At 23.5% G+C, this 25,227-nt stretch overlaps 2 protein-coding genes and 1 pseudogene across 2 annotated transcripts; 1 reads left to right on the top strand and 2 right to left on the bottom strand.

Annotated features, from left to right (window-relative positions):
• LOC113557154 lies at positions 1 to 7,613 on the bottom strand. The gene is made up of 6 exons (XM_026962487.2): positions 7,010 to 7,613; positions 6,742 to 6,917; positions 1,611 to 1,812; positions 1,396 to 1,535; positions 617 to 743; positions 1 to 549 (listed from the first exon to the last, which is right to left on the bottom strand). The coding sequence occupies exons 1-6, from the start codon at positions 7,106 to 7,108 to the stop codon at positions 130 to 132; spliced, it is 1,164 nt and encodes a 387-aa protein (XP_026818288.1). The 5' UTR covers positions 7,109 to 7,613; the 3' UTR covers positions 1 to 129.
• Positions 7,614 to 8,024: 411 nt separating this feature from the next.
• On the top strand, positions 8,025 to 9,123 carry LOC113558136 (annotated as a pseudogene).
• Positions 9,124 to 10,906: 1,783 nt separating this feature from the next.
• On the bottom strand, positions 10,907 to 25,027 carry LOC113559372 (WASH complex subunit 4). Its single transcript, XM_026965113.1, has 19 exons — positions 24,946 to 25,027; positions 23,493 to 23,617; positions 22,720 to 22,885; positions 22,487 to 22,659; positions 19,046 to 19,270; positions 18,580 to 18,819; positions 18,324 to 18,509; positions 16,814 to 16,912; positions 16,361 to 16,594; positions 15,810 to 16,142; positions 15,329 to 15,445; positions 14,895 to 15,051; positions 14,677 to 14,831; positions 14,438 to 14,617; positions 14,066 to 14,306; positions 13,708 to 13,925; positions 13,163 to 13,340; positions 11,167 to 11,360; positions 10,907 to 11,105 (listed from the first exon to the last, which is right to left on the bottom strand). Exons 1-19 carry the CDS (start codon positions 24,986 to 24,988, stop codon positions 11,037 to 11,039), a joined length of 3,333 nt encoding a protein of 1,110 aa, XP_026820914.1. The 5' UTR covers positions 24,989 to 25,027; the 3' UTR covers positions 10,907 to 11,036.
• Positions 25,028 to 25,227: the final 200 nt, after the last annotated feature.

The raw sequence follows: 25,227 nt of genomic DNA, 5'->3' as shown, positions 1-25,227 counted from the left end.
AATAAATATGAAATTAAATTAATAATACTGTTGAAAATAAAAACTATTTTATGAAAGAGGTTGGGTAAATAAATTTATTTTTATTTCATTACCCTGTGTTTTCTTTGGATTAATATTTTGGCTGTTTAATTAATCTTCTGATAATAATTGCTTATAAAGTTTGTCAATAATCATTTCATGTGTATCTTTATTTTCAATTCCACATTTATCTTTATGATTAGCAGAGTTGCATGGCTCATCACTGTCACTGCATTTAACTTCATCTGACACATTGTCATTGTCATGTTGAGTTTCAAGATTGTTTTGTTCGTTCTCCAAGCTACCCTTAGTGATATTATTTTTATCTGGTCCATTTTGATTATCTTCATCATCAAATTCCAAGTCCATAACATCTGGATTCTCACCCTCTATGCTACATAACATATGCCTAACCGATTCATATCCGCCTGCCAAAGCCTGTTGTGCCAATTGACCAGTTGGAGCCATTCCTTTTCTTCGTCTGCAAATGCTACAGTTACAATACCCACGGCATGGTGGACAGGCCCATTTCTTAGAAAAAAAAAAAAAACATAAATAAGTATATCAAAATTATGACTATTAATCACCTAGAAATTACCGGGTTAACTAAAACGTTTGCAACATTTTCCCCATATCTTCTTCCCAAGCAAAATCCACAAAAATTTCCACGCACACCACTACATCCCTTGTACCGACAATATGATTTCTGATCTGCAGTTTTCTGCCTAAACACAAAATAATATTTAATAAATATTGTTCTATTTCATATTATTTATGGAACATAATTAAAAAATAGTATATGTATTTGCATCAATTTTAAACTAAAAAATGAGATGCAAGTTAAGAAATTAATTTAATGATAAATTTAATTTTAAAAACTATTGCATATCAGCTAAAGAATAATTACATTTCTTTTAGTCTTTTAAATTAAAGAGAATGTATGAATATTGCAATGTATAAATAATCTATTTTAATATAATTTGTTATATTCTTTAACAGACAAAAATAAAATTGGAAAATTAGTAATTAATGGAAATTTTTTAATTAATTCTTTGCCCTGATAACAAAGTTATTAATAATGTAATTATTATTACAAAGTATACACATATTATTAGAAGTAATCGAATATGTAATATTTTTTTATTTTATTAGGATTGTCATTTAAATGGCCTAAAAAACATAATTTGAATAAGCAAAATAAAAAATATATTTTTAATTTATTAAGTTTAAGTTTCAATAATCAGGAAAAGATATTATATTGTATACAAATAGAAATCTATTCATAATGTAAATTAATGTAGTTCATAATAATAATGATTAAATATACATATTTCAACTAATTAAATTTTTTTTTTAAAAAAAAACAAACAGATCTACCTGCATTGGTGACAAGTTGTACCAGATTGACTATATACTTTTCCTGATGAAGAATATGAAATATTTTCTATCATTTCTTGTGTTACTTGAGAGACAGCCAAACGAGGTACATGTGCTTTACGTTTCCTTTTTGATCCAGGCTACACAATATTAAGTAATTATAAGTTTTTTTTAATAAAGACAGAAAAAAATGTTATTTAATAATCAATACATACTACAGATAACTCATAGTCAGATCCGTATTCTTCTTCATCATCATTAATAAAATCGCTATCAGCAAGTGAACTATAGTACAATTCATCTGATTTTTGATATTCACTTGACTTAAACCAACGAAATTTGATTTTTAATGATCCTTGTTTGAGTTTTTTCTTATCATTTTCATCATCACTTTGTTCATTATAATTTGTTGATTGTCTGTAAATAATATACACACATATGAATATATTATAAACAAACCAAGTAACAATAAATTAATATATTTTGTTTAACAAAGTTAAAAATTTTTAAAAATTTAATTTTAAAAATCTAAGTATTAGCAACATTTGTATGTCTGTATCTATTAAATTAAGTAAATATGGTTAAACAAAAAGAAATTGTTTAAATAAACAATTTTGAATATAATATTATAGCAATGCAACTACATTAGGTATAACATTATACAATAATTTTATATTTTTGATTGTAATAATTAAATCCAGTATTCTGTAATTATTATAGTTGGTATGAGGTTAACTGTATATAATTTTAGACTTATAATATACACTATATATGTACTATAGATGATATGTTTTTCTCATTAAAGAACAATCAAAATTATTATTTTAGTATATAATAATATATACTGTCCAGCTAGATGTACTGGTATACAGCAGAAAATATGGTTGTTTTATACAAGGTGATTGCTTTATTAAATAACACTCAATATTTCAAAATCTATAGTAAAACTTTAAATTGGACTAAGAGAGATTAAAAATTAATTTTTATAATTTTAGTTATTATGTATTAGTATATAATATAAACAGTATTATGATGATAAATTAAAATAATTTATAAAAATAAATATTTTAGTAAGTAGAGTGGAAAAGTATAAGGATACCTCGCGAAATGTTGTCTACTACTCCACTTGCTTAAATTTTGAATACTTAAAACTTATAAATTACATGTCTAAATTTTGATTCTTATGCATCAAAATACTACAAAAAATATTCTGCTTCAGATTATGAAATAAAAAAAGTATGATTTCATTCTACAAAGTAAAAATTATAATGATTCAAAAACAAATAGAATTTGAAATAGTAAATGTAGTCCAATAAAATAATCATCTAGTATAGACCTGACAGGCTGGATTGGGAATGCTGTATATTTGGTTTTTAGCTAATAAAAATTTTTAAATCATAGTGCTTGAATTGATAAGATCAATTTAATATTTAAATCAATTCTTATAGTTTTTATACACAGTAGCCAGTAAGAATAAATTCAGCAAGCATAGTATAATACATCCATGATCAATTATTAAATACTTATATGATTTTATTGTTGAAGTTTTATTAATATTACTAAGAAGCATAGGCGTGTCAAGACCTCATTTGCAGGTCATGAACAATAATAAATGTATCCTGTAGAGGGGCTGAGAGGTTAGGAATAAATAACAATTTTCTTTTTATTAGATAAATAAATAAGTAATATGAAATTGTATTTAGTGTTTAAATTTTGCAGGTTATGCCTGTGCATGATAGGAAGGACCCGTAGACATACTTAAGCTAAGAAGTTTGCAGGACTGTCCAGAAAACAAATTTATTTTATGAATTACTTAATAAGTCTTAATCATAATTATTTTATACAATTTTGTTACTGAAAGTAAAATGAATAAGTGACGTAGTGATTTAATATAAGCATGGTGAAAATGACTTAAATATATTTAAACAGAGATATAAGTTTCAAGTACCCGTATTTTAAAATAACAAAAAAATAACTAGAATTATTATTCATTGTTTAAATATCCACTTTTGTCTAAATTCAATGTTAATAAAATTTAATTAATATATATTATTTAAATATTTTATATAATTTTTAGATTTCTTAATTCTACAAATTAGTCTGTAAATTTTCATAATTTTGACAAATTTTGTCAAAATTAGAACTTCTAATGTTTATAAAAAAAATATATAAATATTTAATGTTTTTAAATAACTATAAGAAAACTAAGGAACCTTGTATTACATTTTCAAATTGTTTTTATCAACTATAAGTTTAATTAAATTTTTAAAAATTAAAAATTGTTTATCATACATAAAATTATATTATACACTGAAGAGAAATAGTTATTATATGATGTATGAACTTCTAATAGTTATAAAAAATTAATGTGACATTCCAGAAAATTATTTTTTTTTGGTATAAATATAATACTTTATGAAGAATCTTTTATTCAATTTTCAAATCTTAGATATTAAAAAAAAAAAAACTACTTTTTACGTTGCTCTAAATCTTAAAAAAATTTATAACAAATACCAATAGAAAAAATAATGAATTATTCATCCAATAAAATTATATTTGTTATGTTACCTACTTAATATTATTTCAGAAACATTTACTCGTGATTAATTAACAATAATTATTATTATATTGGTTGTTTTAATGTTAAGAGATAATATTTATTTCCACCTGTTTATTATTTAAGTTATTAAAAATTCTAATTTTATTATATATAATTTTTATCATTTACAACATTTTATGTTATCATTTATTTAGCAACATTACTTAAAAAACTGTCATGTATTTTTCTTAAATATATTCATTGATTTTAAACTAATTGATTTTTTTGTTTAATTGTTATTATTTAAAAGATTTTAAATACTATCACTCGATTATTATGATGAAGTAGGTTCATACTATAAAACATCATAATTGACATACTTATTTAATAAATTAATTTTTATGGTTGAATATTTGTTAATTTATAAGCAAATCGGTATGATTAATTAATGAGAATTGGGTACCTACTACATTTCTTTATTTCACCAAATATTTTAATATATTTAGTAAACAACTAAGTAGTAACTAATAAAAATAGTATTAATTTAAAAAATCTCCAGATAGGAAGTGTGTACACTGACTTTAATGTTTAAGAAAATACCACCTTCAAAGTTCTATAACTTTTAAATTCTGTATGACCAGTCCAACTATATTTTTGCTATTGATAAACTATTAGGTAGGTACTAAAATAGATATTATTGTAGTAATGACTAAATAAAGTTAAATTTATTATCAGCATTTAAAGTGGCAAAGTATTTATATTTTTTTAAATTGTTGAAACTAATTAATTTATCAAAATGGTACCAATGTTTAAAAAAAATAAATATGTTCTCAAATGAGTATAATAATGAGATGAATACACAATATAAAATAATTTTTAATAATATATTACTTATTTATAAAAACTGTTGTTTGTCATTAAAACCACTTTTACATCATCCATTTATTTTATTACAAGAATATGTTGTCTAAAATCTAAACATAATTGAGTGGTAATGATAAAACACGGTAGAGTGCAATCAAATGGTAAAGCCCATACTGCAGTCACAATGTTGTACTGGTAGAGCACATACGACAAGATAGCCGGTAAGAACTATCCTAATTTTAAGCTACCATCCCTATTTGTGTTGGTGCCATTTTCATATAGTATTCATTTTATTCGTATCAATCATAAAAAAATTATTTAGTATGCTCATATAATGGCTTTAAGAGAAAGTCATAGCTTCATGTGTTGTTTATGTCTTGCAAACAAAAACATAGCAAATTGGCATTAAGGGGATTGGAAGCAATGATATTCTGTCTTTGTCTACAATCATATGTTGCGCGTGTATGACAGGAAATCATTGCTTCCAATCCCATTAAGTAGAACTCATTATGTGTTATTGACTTTAATACACTAAAGTCAAATTATGTTATTAAAATTAATGGAAAGAACATTATCAATGATTTAGCATTGAATTTTTTCAATATTAAAATGTTTAAACAAGGTATGAATAAATGAAATATTACAAATTGAAAATGCTCATAATTAGCATATTTAAAATATAAAAAACCAAGGCTAAATCACTGATATATTACATTTAATTTTGATAATATATTAGAAACAAATTTTTTTTACTATTAAAAAAGAATACAAGTAATTTAAGCGTTTTATAGTTTTAATCATTATGTACCTATCTGTAATTTTTAAATAAATTTAAATAAGATAAATTAATACTAATTACTAGATACTTCACCACGAGTTCCAAATCTATGTTAGAATAATTATTAATTAAGGATTAACTATAAATGTTATGTTAAGAGCAGTACTTGATTGTGAGCATGATTTATGCTTAATTATAATACCTATATACCTAATATATATATATATAGGATATTCCATCAAAAAAATAGCTGGATATATCACTAGTTTTCTTCCTATTACATGTTAAATATTTATAAATATTTAAACTTAGTAATACACCATAAATGATTTAAAATAACCAGATTTTATCATTTTTAATAAATTAGGTAGGTACATACTGCTATGTGCTCTGATGTCCCATACCAATAATATAGTATACAATAAAGGATACTACGACATAGACTTAAATATAAGGATAACAATTACCCATATATTATAATAACATGACACGCAATAAGAATATTACGATGTAAAAATAAACATCTATATGTAATGAGGAGTATCTACACACCTGGGCGGTAATATGTTAGGCCTAATCGATATGAATAATAATAATAGGAGAATTAAAAACATCTATTACTTTAACCTTTGGAAATCAGAGATGAACAAACTCAATGATACATTGTAAGCCTACAATCTAAATTAATCTCAAGTTCTGAGAATCCCGAGGTTAGGTTAGGCAAGCATAACAGGATTAATAGATTAATCATCGCACGTGCATCCTCAAATGCGTAATAGTGTGAGAACAATTGACGCACTTAGGAATAGGCCAGAGGATACATGAGTAGTAAGTCTGGGGACACTGACTATATAAGAGGGCCCTGAAGAGGACTCGGTAGACGTAATTTACCAGAGTTAGCGCAAGCACCTTCACGTCAGTCTACATCAGAAATCTGTCATTTGGACTTAGAATATTTTCAATTAAAATAATAAATACCACTTAGAAATATTTTGACTCTTTTTATTTCAACACGACCTGTAATTTCGATAACCAGTTGTTGGCCCCCTACAATATTTCTAAGATAGAAATCAATAGATAAGTCATAAAATATTATACTGAAATTCAAATTAGTCCAATAGGAACCCAGTTTTAATAATAATACAAATGAATATATAATACATACCGTTTTTCTTGAATAATACGAGATGAACGTCTCACAAAATTTACAGTATTAGATTTGTCAGTATCAGAATTGGATTTGCGCTTTTTTCCTTTAGTACGTTTACTATTAGTAGCATTAATGTTAGAGGATTTCAACTCATTAGCTGTCTTTTGTATAGTATCTAATGGATCAGCCAACTGTAGGAAAATCATTTTTTTTAACATCAACAAACATGTACTTAGATAGGTAGTATATAATTCATATTTAACGGACAATTTCATAAACATACCTGAAGTTCTATTTCCGCTATGTTCTTAAGTCTCTCGCGTTCGTAGTCGCTCAGCATTTCCATTTCCTTTGCAGACTTCTTTACTGATACCAAAAACATGTTGAATGAGATGACACGATTATATTAAATTATATGATTCGTCGCCAAACTCGACAGCGTACTGAAACGGTATTGTATGGAAAACGCAACGTATTCGACAAACTTATATCATACAATTATATTATGGTCGGTTAATAACGATATGCTTTCGTTTTCGCTGGTCTGTCAAGACCATGTGCTTTTGATTCGGCCGAATGAGATAATCTATTACGTCCGGTACTGAGATTGTATACGCAAAAAGAAAATGTGACGCAATAGTGGGTATGATAAAAATAAAACAACGATTCCGACGAGAAATCGTAAAACCAAAAAACACTTGAAAGTTTATTGTATACCGACGGTTGACGTACAAACCTACAAGTCCAGTTGATTTTTTGACGTCTTCACGAGAAAATACAAAAGATGAAGGCGTTCTGTCCAACGAACGGTTTAGGTTAAATTGGCGGTAACATTGTCATTAGTTTTTTGTCACAGACGACCGATGGTATGTATTCAGCCATTCGGCGGTTATGGTTTTTTGGCGCCAAATTGCGCGAGATAATGGCCCGGCGGTCGCGTCGGCATCGCTATCTCACTTTCCCGCTCACAGGCGAACAAGGGGACAACTGAACAGTTGATAGAATACCAATAACCCGTTGTTACCGGACTATCGACTGTGAATCTTTCAGCCAGCTATCGATAACACTGATGGCAGACTTATCGATCGTTAATTTGAATACAAATTTTTTTTATAAATATTATAAAATAAATCTGTGTTAATATTGCTACCATCGTATTCGGATGCGCGATAATTAAATATGATGTTAATATTTCAATTTACAATATTATTTGATAAAATAATATTGTCTTTGGCTACCTTGCCGTTTTGATTTAATATAATTACAAATGGATAACATTTTAAACAAAATAAATCGATATGACAAGTATGAAGTAAAAGATTTTAAAGATAACAGTATTGTAAGATTTTTGAGGAAGAATTAATTGTCGATACAAAACCGAGCGTTTAAGGTTGTTAAGAATTTAAGATGATATTATTTCAACATGTCGATATGCCGATACGTATTGTCGATAATATTATTATATATTATTACTAAACTTATAATAGCTTCACCGCTCCAAACTAGGTATATAAAAGGAATAAAAAAATACAAAAACAATATTATAGGTACCATCGTCTATTTTTCGGGTTAAACAAATTTAGTAGGTACACACACTATCTAGGTACATTGTGTATAAAATATATTAGGAACACGCAATTATATAATAAAGCCATTCTTCGTGAGTGTGAAAAGAGCAATTTTTCCTGATTCATTCATGAAGATTTTGAGAAAGCCATAATTAAATTTAGCCTAATTGTCCTAATTCTAGCTTTTTTATTCGTAATGATTTAAGAGAACATACAGAAATTAAAGGTTGTTATTACCATTTAACCCAAAGCACGCATAGGAAAATCCAGCAGTTTGGTTTGGAAAATTTCTATCGAAAAAATGAAGAGTTGGTTCTGTTGTTTTGTGGATAAGTTGATAATTTGACTTTTTTGCCAAATATCTGATGTATTTAAAGGAATGTCTTATTTACATAAAATCATGCCCGAAGAGTTACGTGACTTGGTAGAATATTTTGAACAAACATACATAAATGGGACATACGGTCAAGGAAATACGTTAAAATTCCGTAAAGTACTACCACTATTTTCACCGGAAATTTTGAATGTACACGAAAGTATCTACAATATTTTGTCATGCAAATAACCAAACTGTTTTCAATAATAGATTTTCTTAATACTAAGTTGGTAAGCCAAAAGCACCCTTCTATTTGAAACCTCATATCAACAATGGCACTGTAAGTTGCAGCTGATGAGATGAAGCTCCCACAGCGGTTATTAGGCATTGTCCAACAAAAAAAAAAAAACTTAAGCAGTATGAAAAACTGCAATTTAATTTGAAAAATTATGCGAAGAGTATAGAGATAAGCAACATGATTTTATTAGCTGTATCTACTATCTCGTACCATAAGGTTTACAATATAAATTATATGATAAATTTATGTTTTATATTGACGCAATATTGATGCTGACCAATATGCATTTAATTTTATATTTTAAATGTCGTTAGGAAAAAAATTAACTATACTGTATATTGCTTTTTGCTACACCTACCTATATGACTTTTTTATTCGCTTTTTTCTTAGATTCATACTACTTACCATGGTATCATAGTACCATAGTCTATAGACATTCATAAGTACTTAAAAGGACGTAGGTAGTACCAGTATGTGTTGTCTCCGTCTTACACACGTGAGACAGCAAATTTTCGTTCACCAGTTTCAATATTGTGCTGTTAGTTATGAAATTAGAGTAAATTGACCTATTATGAAATTTAAAGGTAAGATTATTATCCAGGGCCCCACATGGCCTTTTATTGATATTATTATTTTTAAGTAAGTTATAATTAGTTATATTCATTATATCTAATATGTATTTTAAAGTTAAGTTAGGTTTTTGATGAAGTTACTGAGAAACTAGAATATGTTTTTCCTTTGTGGAGTCATAAGAATACATGCAACTATTGGATAGGGTCAACTGGAATTTCTTATTAGACTAATAAATATATGATAGTACATTCAAAATAATAACGCCGCTGTTGTCTGACGTATTTCACTACCATTGCATCTTGCAACTGTTAAACACGTATTTATTTGAATACACTTTGAAAACCATTTGATCGACGTGAGCTTCAAACATTATTAACGCAACTAATACAAGGGCAACACCGTGACGGAACAGCTCGTCCATCTATATAAGAACTATTTCTCTTCAGTAAATAATATAATTTTATGTATGATAAACAATTTTTTAATTTTTAAAAATTTAATTTAACTTACGTATAGTTGATAAAAACAACTTTGTTACGTTAAAAAGCTTGGAAATTTAATACAAGGTTCCTTAGTTTTATTATAGTTATTTAAAAACATTAAATATTTATATATTTTTTTTATAAACATTAGAAGCTCTAATTTTGACAAAATTTGTCAAAATCATAAAAATTTAGACTAATTTGTAGAACCAAAAAATATAAAAATTATATAAAATATTTAAATAGTATATAAAAATTAATTTTTATTAACATTTCAAATTTGAACTTAGACAAAAGTAGATATTTAAACAATAAATAATAATTTTAGTTATTTTTTTGTTATTTTAATATATTATTTGTGGGTACTCGAAACTTTTAACACATATTATATTTTATTGAAATAATGATATTTTAAAATGCTGATTTTAACAAAAAATTAATTCAACTTACTATCTTACTAATAATAAAATAAAATACACTACATATAAAATTAACTTTTTTCCTTTTTTAGAATTATACTGTAAATTGACTCATTTTAAGTATTTTGTTGTTGATGATATATTATATATATTATATATTATTAAATGTTTATTTATGTAGAACTAGAATAGTTTAGTGTTTATGAAAAAGATTTGATTGTTTTCTACTTCTATGATGTATGTATATGGGTAGAGTGGTTAAACTTGGAGCAGTTTTTTTTGATAAGAGCATTCATTATTTTATTAGTAGACAGAAGTGAAATGGTTTTACAAAACAATACAAGGGGAGCTAAATTAATAAAATATTACATTTATATATTATTAATTTGTTTATTTTTTATTTCTTTACTTAACATATTGCTGATTATTTATCTTTGATAAAATAAGCACAATACTGTATTGATGATTAATATGTATAAAAAATTTATTGAGTAGGTATAAAAATACAATATAATTATAAAAGCACAACTTTAAGGTTAACAAAGAGTATGTAAATAAAATATATAAATAAAATATTTAACAACCAAACATAACATCTGAAAATGACTATAAAAGATTTAGTATTTAATTCATATAATACAATATTTATGTATATTAATTAATATTTCTGGACTGAAAAAATATTCTCGCGCTATTAATATTATAATATAATAGCATAAACTCCTGAAAACAACAAACTACTTAGAATTTGTTTTAAGTAAAACAATAATTATTTATACTTTACTTTATAATAAACTTGAAGTCTTGTATACGACAAACTAAGTGGTTGTTGTAACTTTGCATCATCTTTTAAAGCATTTAATTCTTGAGCTTTTAGTACATTTAATTTTTCTTCATAATTTTCAGATACTGATTGAAACCACTTCAATGAATCAAATTCATTGTTTAACCCAAGTATACGCAGTAAATATGCAATACCTATTAACAACTCCATTTAGCATATATATGTTACATTTGTAAATCGCATCCATTTAGTGAAGATAAATCTTTTTATAAACTGGATTTTCAAATAATGAAATGAAACTTATCCTGATCGTAAATTTCAACAGAAATACATAGTATGGACATATTTCATGAAGTAGCTGTACTTTTGTGTATTTATTATAATACATATTACGAATAGTTATTTAGATAATGATATATTATTGAAGTATAAAACATAAATAAATAAATGGATGTTTGAAAAAAAATAACAATTCAATTTATTACTATGATCAAGTTGATAGAATTTAGAATTTTCAGTATATGATATGATTAAAAAAATATTTGAAGGATAAGGAATTTTGTCTTATGTATGGAAAAAATTTCTCCCCTATCAAGTAGGTGAAAATATTTTAAAAATGGAATGCCTTGTAATAGTTGGTGTCATGTAAAAATAATAATAATAAAAAGTAAATAAAAAGTGGACATAAAAAAATGTTTATAACTTAAAATTAAGTTTTAATAATCAATATCATTCATAAATATAATAAAATATATTATTAAATATCCAAAATGAATACACTTTTTTATTTGTTATCAATGTATTAACAAATTAAAAAATAATATAAGCTACTATAAATATATATTATATATAACAGGTTTTTGGTGGTAGTAATGGATTTATCAAAGGATTTTAAAAATACAAATTTCAGATTTATCAATATCCCTTTTAATAGATGAAATTTCTATTGTCTTATGAACAAAAATATTAATAATATATCTACTATAAAACATTATACTTTATTTGTATAATAAATGTGTTATTTATAAATGAGATTGATAATTAAAATTAATTTTAAATTAAAAATAATTTTATTATATCAACATTTTATGTATTTTCTTGTACTGATTATACAAACATAAACTATTAATAAATGCTAAAGAATATTATTGAAAAATAAAATTTAATCAAACAATTGTTATTAATTTTTATATCGACTTTTTATCTACTTTTTTTTATTTTTTCCTTTTAATCGTTTATGACAAAGCATACTATTTATAATATATTCTTACCTACTTGAAAATTTTTCTATGCATAAACAAGATAAAACTCTTTGTCCTCAGAATTTTTTTTTAATAATATGGTATATTGAAAGCTATAAATTCTATGAACTTGATACATAGTGAGAAATTGGGTCATTGATTTTTTTCAAACAATTATTTTTATGTCCACATTTTATAATTCAATAATATTATTAAAAAATAATAATTTTATCTAAACAACTCACTGTAATTTATTTTATAATAATTACACAAAATATAACTGTTTTCATGATATATGCTCATATCGTGCATTCTTGTATTTCATCATAATTAATTTTTCTTATATTATTAAAAAAATTGTTAGTAATTATTAATACTTAGAGTTTAGTATAATATAATGTAATAAAGAAAAAAAAAGACGAGACAATCATATACCAACTAATAGATTATGGTTTTATAATTTATATTACAGTCTACTGCCATGGGTTATAAAAAAAAAAATTAAAAATTTACATGATAGTACATTTTAATAAAATGTTATAAATTAGATTAAATATTTTATATTTATTTTAAACAAAAATATAATACAAAATAATTAGTAATGAAAATATTATTTGAAGTACCTAGATAAAAAAAATTGTAGTTCTTTAATTCCTAATCAGTTTAATATATAAGCGTTGACATATTATAGAGAAATACAAGCACAAAGTAAATATTAGTATTATTAATATACTTATAGTTTTTTATATCCTTACCTACGGCAAAACCATCATCAGTAAACATCGCTCCTTTACTTTTCTTATACATTTTTTCTTTGGAATTAATTGAATGTTCAATAAAATTTAATGTTAATGAAGGAATAATTATGTAGAAATTATGCAAATGTGAATTATTATTGTTGCCCATAGCTTGGATGAAGACATCAATTAATAACTGTAAGATAATACAAATAAAATAAAATATAACGAATACTACAAAATAATTTTATTTAATGACATAAGTTAAAACGTCAAGCATAATATTTGGAATATTTAAGTCTTAGGTATTAAATTAGTGACCTTATATCATTAAAATTTGAATGTTATTATATCACAAGAATAGAATGAGTACAAAGTAATAGTTATTTTTTTTATCTTTAATATTTTATACTTTATAAAATTAATATTTTTTATTATTCAATCTGGTATTTTAATTTAAATCAAACAACAAATTATGCAATTCATAACTAAGTAAATGATTTACCAATACTTTTAAGGAATCTAAATAAACAATTAACACATTATTTAAACAGCATAATTACTTTGAAATAATTAGTGCCTTCTGCAATATTTTGACAAATATTATGCACAACACTATCAAGGTGATGCCCAGAACTTAAACAGTTTTTAGTAAATCCTGAATCATTACATATCTCTTCAAATTGCATAACTTTTTTCAAATCTGGTATAAATGAAGTTGCAATTGAACAAAAGTTAAGACCTCCAGATTTAATCATTCGTACATAACCAAGTGCATTACCTATGAATAAAACAGTTAATTCAAATATTTTTATACTTTTGAATAAATATTAATAGATAAAGAAAACAAGCTTTGAATTAGTTATTAATTTAATTGTTGAAATACGTATTTTTTTTTTTTTTAATTATGCATTTTCTTACCAATGTGGGTAACCAGAATTCTAAATTGATCAATGTAATTTTGATTTGTAGTCAACGTCAATTTTTTCATACTTGAATTTAACTTTTCTGCACGTTCAAATGGATATATCATATTATTGGTTTTTTGAATTTCATGTAGAAAAGTAATTTCTTTTTTGAGTTTTGATTTTACGCGCTCATCATACAAATATTTTGATAATACATTTAACTTTCCACAAAGAAGTTGGTAAGTTGTATTAACCTTAAATATTAAATGTTTTATTCAAGTAAAGATAAATAACATAAACAATTTATAAAATCTTCATTATTTAATGTGATTTATATAATACAGATAATATATACATATATACATAATAAAAAATATATACTAACTGTAGTACTCATTATTCCAGTTCCGTGTATTCGAATAGAATTACTAATATGTCTAATATTTATTGTGTTCAAGTGTTTACTTGTGCTATAGTTTTCAATAAATATTTGATTACTTAAATTGTATGAATATTTGGAAATAAATAAATTTAAATTTCTCATTATTTCTAGTACATCTAAACCCTTAAAATATAATTTTTTTTAAAACATAATATAATATACTCAACAGCATTAAAACAAACTTGTTCAAGTGTATGATTTGGTAATTTATCATCAATTGTCTCCAAGTTTAATTTGTATTTAGCTAATGTTCTCATTACACCATTATTATGCCAATCGTGTAGAGCAACAGCGGTTAAATCATAAAACGTTTCACTAAGGTAATTTTCTGTTTTATCTATAAAATATGATAACAATTTACCAAAATTTTTTCAAACTAAAAAAAATATATTAAAAATACTTTTAGTGTCTATAAAACTTGTCAAAAACTGCAAATGTTGAAGTTTTATCATATATGTATCAACCGGTTGATTTAGCATCGTTTTAGCACAATGAACATGTGTCATAACATGAAGACGTAATTCATTTTCAATTAATGGGCTCATTGGTTTTAATATCTAATAAATAAGATATTTAAAAGTATTACTTGTTTAAGAGAACTAAAAAAAAAAAATTCCAGTAAAGAATAGACTGATTTGAAATTCTAAATGTTTAAGCATATGTAACTATTATATTTTAAATATTTTTATTGTTTGGTGTAAATCATTCAAAAGTGTTTTTATAGGTTAATAATTAATTAAACAATTTAAATTTCAGAAATTTTTTGTTATTATTCAGTCTGTTCTTTTTTGAGTTGATTCAATTATGAAGTTATTAAATATAAAAATCTATTACCTGATGATTTAAGTAACCAAAAATTTCATCTACGAATGAACTATATATATTTTGCTTTGTAGTTTTGTCACTAAAATATGTCACTTCATAAATATCTTTCAAAAAATCGAATGTTGTCTTTATGAAAATATAATTAAATAGAAAAGTTAATGTTATGATAGTAATAATTTACAAAATAATCAATAGTAAATATGTTAAAAAAAATATATAATTTTATAACATTTAAATATTGGTCCTTAAATTTAATAATAATGATAATTAGTCGGATAGGGAAATAAAATTATGAACATTTAATTTTATAAATTGTTAGTTTTTGAATTAAAAAAAAAAAAACCATACAAGGTGTATCTGACTGATTTATCAGGCTAATAATTTAACATTTTAAACATAGTCTTACAACAGTTATAGTAAAACCATTATGATCAAATTGTCTTGAAAAATATTTTAATTATTTTAGTAATTAATATTATAATAAACATACCGACAAACCATTAAAGTGGTTGTGTTTTTTTTTTATATTTTTAAAATATAATGGAAAAACAACTCGATGCCAATACATACAACTTATTTCTGAAATACTTTTTATTTCATCTTGTAATGATTGTAAGAGTTCTATTCTCTTTAAATGTTGTGTTATAGTCAATACTTGAGCTTTTGGAAATGCTTGTAAACCAATTGCTGTATTTAAAGCAAGTTTTATTAATAATGGCCGATTTTTCACAAGAGGACCATGCAGTAATTTTTCAGATACTTCTAAAGATGACAATCTGTCTACATTTTTTGTATTAAAATTTCTATCATCTGCACATGAAATCTAAAAAAAATGATTAATGATTATGCATACAAATATGAATATAATTTAATTATTTTTTAATTTAAGAATACTGAAAATTACTTAAAACATTGGTTAATTTGTAAATCAATGATTGAATGTTAAAAAACAGAATTAAACAAGTGTAAATATGCATAATTGTCAATACCAATTATGATAAGTTTTAATATAATGAGTTTATTTAATATAAAGATTCTTACTTTAACTTGGCCAATAATAGAAAGGCACAAAAATTCAAAATATTGAATTATATCTGTTATTAATTTATCCATTACAATATGATTGTTTTGATAAACGTAACTAATATTTTTCATTGTTTCAATTAATCTACAGATTAATATAACATTAGATTTAATTAATGGTTTACCAAGCATACTGTGAAGATTCATTAAAGTTATAATTGTATTCTTAATGGATGTGCACAATTGAATACCCTATAAAAAATTAAATATTAATTTAATTGTAGACAAACTAAACTTTTAGGTTTAAAAATATGAAAATATCTAAAATGAGAATTAATTACATTTTACTTATTAAAAATAATAATAACATGAGATTTTGTAATAATAAATTTTTTTTTAGCTAAACTTACATATTACTTAAAATATATAAATATTCAGTACAAAGCTTAATAGTTAATAAAAAAAAATTACCTCACTTAAAAAGTTACAAATATCATGCATATAGTCTAATTTTGAGATATGAAAGTTTGTAAATTCTATTTGTTCACTTCTTGTAAACCAAATCATAGCCTGAAATGAAAAAAAAAACGGAATACCTAAATGGTAATAATAAAATATTTAACTATTTAAACTATTTGATTAGTTGATCTTGACATAGTTAAAGTAATTGCAGTCGATATTTTAAGTTAAATAACTAAAATCTTGTTTAATTAAAATTCTCAATATCTCAAATAAATAAAATAGCTATAAAAATAATTTAGTTAATTAAAAAATTAATTCAATTTTTCAACTTTCAACAATCTCAATTTTTCATATTGAAATTTAGTGCTAAATATATTTTATCACTGTAATTATTTATCACTTATGACTTGATTTTAATCTAATTTGTAAAACCAAATCAAATATAATAGAGTTCAGATTTAGTTTTTTACCGTCTGTTAATTTAATTGTACACCGTATGAAAGTGTTGAAACATAATTATTATGGCACAAAAATGAAAATTGACATTATCAAATGTAAAAAAATTAAATTAAATTAAAAAGAGAAAAACATATAATTAAAGAATTTGAAATTCCAGAGTGTATTTTTTCTACAATAATTAAAGATAATATTACAAAATACCCTCCCTCCTCACAGTAAAGTTTAAGTTATCGAGAGTTGACTGTATAGTAATATGTGGTTATATGTATGTGTATATAGAATTTATCAAACACTATAAACTTAAATACAGCAAATTATAAGTCCTATGGACAACAAAAACTAAGTATGAGTAATCAGTTTTTTTGTAAACACAATCATATTAAATACACAGATTTAGAAATGATACAATACACAACCTACTATTGAAAAACAGATATTTTTTACTAAATAGAAAACACTTGAAGGCTTTTCTTAGGGAGATGTATCCAGAATTTTTATATTGTGGCTTATTTCACAAAAGTCTCTATGAAATATCAACCAAATATATATTTATACAATTGCTTGTGATTTACTTAATAATTAATATTTTGATATTCACATCATTAATTTGCAATACAAACAAAAATGCATTTTATTAACTTTCAAAATTGTTATTTATGTAATTGTATTTAATCAAGTAGGTTGTTAAATCTTGCATTTTTTACTAATTTATTTTTTTCTGACTCAATTAACTTGAGAAGAAATAGTGAACATGCTCAACATACAACATGTGCGTTGTAAATACTCCAAGTTTTCTTATATTACTTAATAATAATAATATGTTTACTTAACATTCATTTTACTATAATAAATTATAATTATACTTCCCTCAATTCCAATTTATCTATATAATATATTTGAGCACCGTTAAAATATGTTGATATATCAGGGGATAAAATTAAATATTTATAATACCTATATTTACATAATGATAAAAATTAATTAAAATATTGTATAATAGTGTCTTGAATTAACTTGGATAATAATACATCAATATCAATAATCAATGTTTATTACTAACCTGTTGCACATAATTAGTAGTGGTTTTTGAAAAATTTTTTGCAATATCTATTAATTCCAAATTACATTTTTCCAAATTTTCTTCTTTTTTTCTTGTACTATTAGGTTTGATTAAATGACCTATGAAACCCAATACAAACATTTCTGGATTCCATACTAAATTACCATCTAATGGGAGATGATTTACCTAACCATTCAGAAAAGCCTTATGTATATTTAATATCATTTAAATTTATTAATAATAAAATAAAATGTACCTTTTCTAATAAATCCGTAAATTGTTTAAGTAATTTCTTGTCAAAAACACCAAATATATAAGTATAAAATACCGTAGTAGAGCAAATACGTGACCATATTTGCAAAAGATTGTTAGATTTCTGATAAGCACGTTGTCCTAATAGCAGTACAGAATTATTCAAATAAAGCTTAAACTCGTTCACAAAATCATCACAGGACTGAATTTCTTTCTTTCCATTAAAATCTGAAGTTAATATTTTCTGAAGAATAAAAAAATATATTAATGCATATAATATTCATATCTATACTCAATTGTACAAAATAATAATAATAATTCACAAATAATAATCTTATGCTTTTTTAAAATAAATAAAAGTTATAATATAAAATTTTAAATTAAAATCAATTAATATAATGTTAGGTTATTGTGTTTAATTTAATTATAACAATATTGATGCATATAAAAATATAAAAAATATAACTTACTTCAAATATATTTCCAGATAATAATGTTGATTCAATATCATTGCATATATTTTCCAATTGAATTATATCATTTATGTTACAATCATATTTTGATGGATCTAATTTTATAGTATTTAAAGTGCCTCGATATTTAAACCAATGTTGTTGCAAAATTGGTTGTGATATGATAAGTTTATCCAATTCAACAAAAATATATAGTAAATCACCAATATATTCAAAAATACCCTAAAATAATTTTTTTGTTAAAACCGATTTATTGTTGATATAAGTAGGACTGTGAATTTAATGTATTATACCAGGGATGGCAAATCTATGGCACATATGCTCGAGGTGACACGTAAAAAATTAAAGTATTTTTATAAACCAAATATCAATAAATTGGCTTCAAGTATTAAACAAAAAAAAATCATATTAAGAAAATAAATAGTTAACAAAGTAATATTTTTATATTATTCACCTAAACTAACCTATTTTATATTATTACATTAATTATACAATAAAATTATAATAATTTTTTGTTTTACAATATTGATATAACAGAGGTGGCCAACATATCTATGTACTAATATGTATTAATAAGATTAATCTGTATTTTTATAATACAAAAGTAATAAAGATAGCTAACAGCCAATAAACATTTCAGTTTACGAAATATGAAATTATATCGTTGTTAAAATAGTGTTGAATAGTCCTATTGTGAACACCTCAGTTACTTTGTAAAATATTTGTAAAATTTTACCGATTGCGAAAGTTTGTTCATAATAAATTAGTTAATGACCTAGGGCAAAAAGTATTTAGTATTCAAAATAAACTAAAACTTTTTAAAAGAGATTTAAAATCAAACAATTTTACTCACTTTTCATTTTTAGAAAAAATAGAAGCGTGCTTGATAGAATCAGAAATAAAAATTAATTGTGACGACTATGTACTTAAACTTGAATTTCTATTGGCCGACTTTGAAGAACGATTTTGAGACCTAAAGACATTAATATCCTTATTCGGATTTTTAGAAAATCCATTTTTAGTTAATGTCATTGAAAACAGATGTCTATTATCACATCCTATTGTCACAAATAAAGCGGATCTTGAAATAGAACTCTTGGAGTTATTAGAAGATGAAGGTCTAAAACAGTTTATAAACAATTGTCCCTCTATATTGGAATTTTGGAAGCATATTTTTATATTAAAAACTGTGCGGTAAAATTGATATCAATTTTTGGAACAACGTATTCATGTTAATCACTTTATTCAACAATGAAAATAATTAAGTCAAAATATCGTTCAACTTTGACTGATGATCATCTCACAGAATTACTAAGAATTGCTCTTACATAAATTCAGTCAGATCTGAAGAAGCTTACTAAAAAAGTAGACACAAAAAAAATACCACGCAAACAAATTTAACTTAATGTTTAAAATTTAAATTTATTATTTATATTAATTTAATTTTTTTTTTTTTTTATTAATCTGTACACTATAGCCTTATATTTATACAATATAACATATTTTTTTTTTATAAATGTATACAAAAAAATTAAAATATTTTGGTTTTTGTAAATAAAACCGTGAGCCTCGAGCCGCATACGACTATGACGAGAGCCGCAATTTGACGACCCCTGGAATATAATATATTATATTATATTTTTCATGGCACGCTGTTCTAACAAAAAAAAAGAGGTAATTTTTGGCATGTAGCATTCAAAGAATTTGCCACTCCTGTACTAAACAATCTTAAGTAATAACTAGGGATTGGATTTATATGCACAAAAATCCTCAAAATATGCTTCTAAAAATGCTGTAATATGTTATAAAATATGCACTTAAAATTTTGTTTAAAATTATATAAAAATATGTAAAATGTATTATGTAAAATTATGTAAAAATATTTATTAATTAATACGGTATTAAAAAAAGGATAAAAAAGCTTTTAAAGTATATTGTCGTTTTTGTAGCCATTTAATATTCTGTATCTTCAATCTATAAAGTATTAGCTCGCATTATTATTTATATTTGTCTTTGTCTTAATAATGTAGATCATAGCAAATTTTCGTTCAGCAGAACACATTTTGTGATGTTAGTTTTAATATTAGAGTAAATTTACCTATTATCAAATTCAAAGATAAGAATATTATCTAAGGTAACTCACAGGCTTTTATTGATATCTTAATTTTTAAGCGAGTTATGAGCATTTTAAAGTTTTAATATTTTACATAACCATAACTCACTTGAAATTTAAGATATCAATAAAAGCCTATGAGATGCCCTAGATAATATTCTTAACTTTAAATTTGATAATAAGTAAATTTATTCTAATATTAAAGCTAACATCACAAAATGTTTTCTGCTGAATGAAAATTTGCTATGATCTACATTATTAAGACAAAGACAACATATGCGGGTATAACTATAACGTCCTCTTGATAAAAACAGAAAACAAAAATTAAATTCATATTTTAATTTATTGCATTGGATGATCAGAATAAGTTCCTTAATGTGTTCAAACATATATTATGTGGCTGTGAACGTGATAATATGACGAAAAACGAATATATGTGTTATAAATAATAATATGCACTATAAAACTACAAATATGCATTCAATATCCATTTAATAGGTAAAAACGTTGAAATATACAAAATATGCAAAACAAAATAAGATTTATTTTAATAAGAATGATTTAAATCGGGGACAATGTTTATCAGATTTCAAAAAGCTTATTCCAATATATATATGCATTTGCATATAAATCCGGTCCCTAGTAATAACCTAAAAAATCAAAATTTTTTGTTAAGAATGCTGTTATATAATAAGTTTAAAAAATACACTTTATTACAAAATAATTCACTGCCCTATTATTTATTAATAAGTAAAATATAATAATGTATAGTGTATACAGTATACAGTAATGTTACCATTATTTCTGTTATTCTAATAATTAATCATATACTTTTAATTCATTTCATCTAATCATTAATTTTGCATACAATTGAGAATAAGTATTGATTTAAACATTGAAATCATCTACCAGATTTGGATTTGGATCATGTTTTGACAATTCTTGATAGGTCAGAAAAATTATGAATGATTTTATAATGTCTGACATAATAGTATAATAAGATTCAGATATTCATAACCTTTTATTATGTATAAAATATATTATATGAATTTAATCAAAAGTTGTTATTTAAATAGTAATTATTATAAGCCTATAGATCTTTCACACAATGATTTTAGTACAAGTAGATTAAAAGATTACTATTTGCCGACATGCAATTGTTAGTAACTCATTTGAAATCAGTAATTAAATACTAAAATATGTAGTTTATAATCTTGGTTTAAATATACTAAAATATTCAAAATTAATATAACAAATACATAGACAATAAAAATAATGGTATTAAAATATTATGACAAGTTAATTAACACAGAATACTGTAATACCTGGAAATGAATATCAGCAGTTATTAGTTGGAACTTGAAAATATTGACAAATTGACAATGTATTTCACTCAGCAAATATTCACAATGCTTAACAAAATTTGAAAGTTCTAATAAAATTTGTAGAAATTTGCTTATTTTAACTGGTATTAATCCCTCAGTAGATACATCTTCATCTAGGTAAATAAAAATGTTCAATAAATATTATATATTTTATTGTATTTTATTATTCATACCACATTCTTCATAATAAAGTATAGAATTAAATAATTTTACTTTAACATCATTTTTTAAAAAAAAAATTTCAGAGTTTAATGTTGCAAAAATCTTTAATATAGTACTTAATACATTATTATCAATGTCCAATAAATCATCAATTGTTACTTGGTCAGTAACATCAACCTGAAATATTAAAAAGTATGTTCAAGTATATATTAAAATATAGTACATAGTGTACTATATAACTAAATATATGTCATTTTTATGCAATAATTGGTTTCACATTAATTAATTTAATCTTCTCACACTATATCTTTTTACTGAATGTAGAATTTAACGTTAGACGTGATTCATTCAAATTAACTAATCTATTAAACATGATATTATATACAAGTAGGTATACTTTATTCTCGGTTATTATAAGAAACTAAGATTTATAAACAGTGAATAATAACAAATTTTTGACAAATAGTTTATTCACTTATATTTATAAATTAACATTTAATGAAAATTATTATTATAATATTCAAGCTGCTGTATTCTGAAACTCTATAATTATATTTGTAAATTATCTCTAAATTAGATTCAAGCAGATGTTAAAATTCTTAAGTATAAATAAATATGTCTTAATACAGTAAATTAAATAACAAGTATGCATCTAATATTAATTGACCCGTATTTTACTCACAAATTTCAAATTTTTAACTTAATATTTGCTACTTACAAATTACTGTACATCAATATGTAATTTATAATTATAAAATAATTTTATTAAAACAAGAAATCTTACCTTTATATTTACAGGAGACTTAAAAATAAATAGAGCTTTTTTTAAAATATGTATTTTTTCCAATCTTTCTGTATGGCTATTTATTAACTGCTTGTATGTTAGAATTTGTTTTCCAGCTACTGCATCTAAATAAAAAAAAAAACTATATTAAATACTTAATTCAACTGCAATCAAAAGATTATATTCATATTTTACATTAATCTGATGTAATTTATGTTTAAGAAAGTATTAGTATACACGATACACCATTGATTTGTTAAATTTTTAGTAATTGTTCATAACTCATATAAATTGTATACTAATGATTGTGTTTGAAAAAGTACAAATATATATAAATAGTTTAAAAAATATACAATTTAAGTTGTCTGTTATTTTTATAAACATTAAAAATAAATAATAAGTAGATGTATTTAAATTGTTTTACAAGAGATAAATGTTAAGGGGTTTTATCGATATTGGCGGACACTTAATATTATTAGGCTGTTTATACTGACTATTTCTATAAAGGTACACAGTACACAGTATAGCAGAAAAACAATAACAAAATATACAAATACAATACAATAAACAAACAAGACAATATAACTATCAATATGAATTATTATTTTTATAAAATTAAGTAAAATTTTAATTTTTTTTAAATAGGGATTTGATGTGCCAGTTTAATTTATTCAATCATTTTTTTTAAAAATAATTTTTTATTATACATATATTTTTTTAAATTTCATAATTTTTGGTTTTTGCCGAATTTATTTGTGATCAAAATAATTGATATTTTATTATTGTAAATTTATCAGTTTATATTCTTAAATTAAATAAATTCAACACACATGAAAACAAAAATATATTACAATTTTCTTTAGTGAATTGTGCGCAACTAAGTTTTAAATGAATGTAATGATTCACAACTGTTAGTAGTTTGTTTGTTTCTGTGCCTATATTTTTGGATTGAATTTAGATTTTTCAACAATGTACCTTATTATGACATAAATAATTACAGATTTTCTAAGAATAATTGACTTAAAATCTTGAATAAAGCTTTTACTTATTTTTTCTGAATTTAATAAAGGCAAACTGAGTACCTATTTTGAAGTGTTCAACATAAATTAACTACAATTTTTGGTTACCAAAAAAACCAAATGACAAAAAAAGCCATTTCGGTGGAACTGATAAGGTACCTACTCAGGTTTATGAGGTTATAGAGTTTATAATTGTCACTGAATACATTGAAGGTATTTGATACAAATATTTTTATCAAAAAATATTTTACATAATATGTGTCTCATTTTAAATTTTTATAGAGAAACTTTGTTTGACATAAAAAAATAGAAATCCGGTAAAATCAATCAACTTCCTACAATCCTACGTTAATATGATAATGGAATTGTATATATTGCCTTGAATAAATTAACATTGGATAATGTAAAATGTAAATTTTAAATTGTTCACTTACCTTCAGATTTGTCTATATTGTTTTTTTCTAAATTACTCCACATATTTAAAAATGTTTAAGGCGCAGAAGAAAAATTAAAAACATAAATAAAATAACGAAAACCCGATTTAGCTTGGTACACCTAATGAAAATAAATATTTTAGTTACTACTTATTGCTTATTATGGATTTGTTACATAATAAAAATATTCATCGATTAAAAATTAGTTCGGAAATTCAGTCGTCTGGAATAACGAACTAACACACGACTTGGCTGGAATCATGAATATATAGATAAGAAAGA

The sequence above is a fragment of the Rhopalosiphum maidis genome, chromosome 3, assembly GCF_003676215.2.
Source record: "Rhopalosiphum maidis isolate BTI-1 chromosome 3, ASM367621v3, whole genome shotgun sequence".
NCBI classification, from domain to species: Eukaryota; Metazoa; Arthropoda; class Insecta; order Hemiptera; family Aphididae; genus Rhopalosiphum; species Rhopalosiphum maidis.
This window is presented reverse-complemented; position numbering and strand designations above follow the sequence as displayed.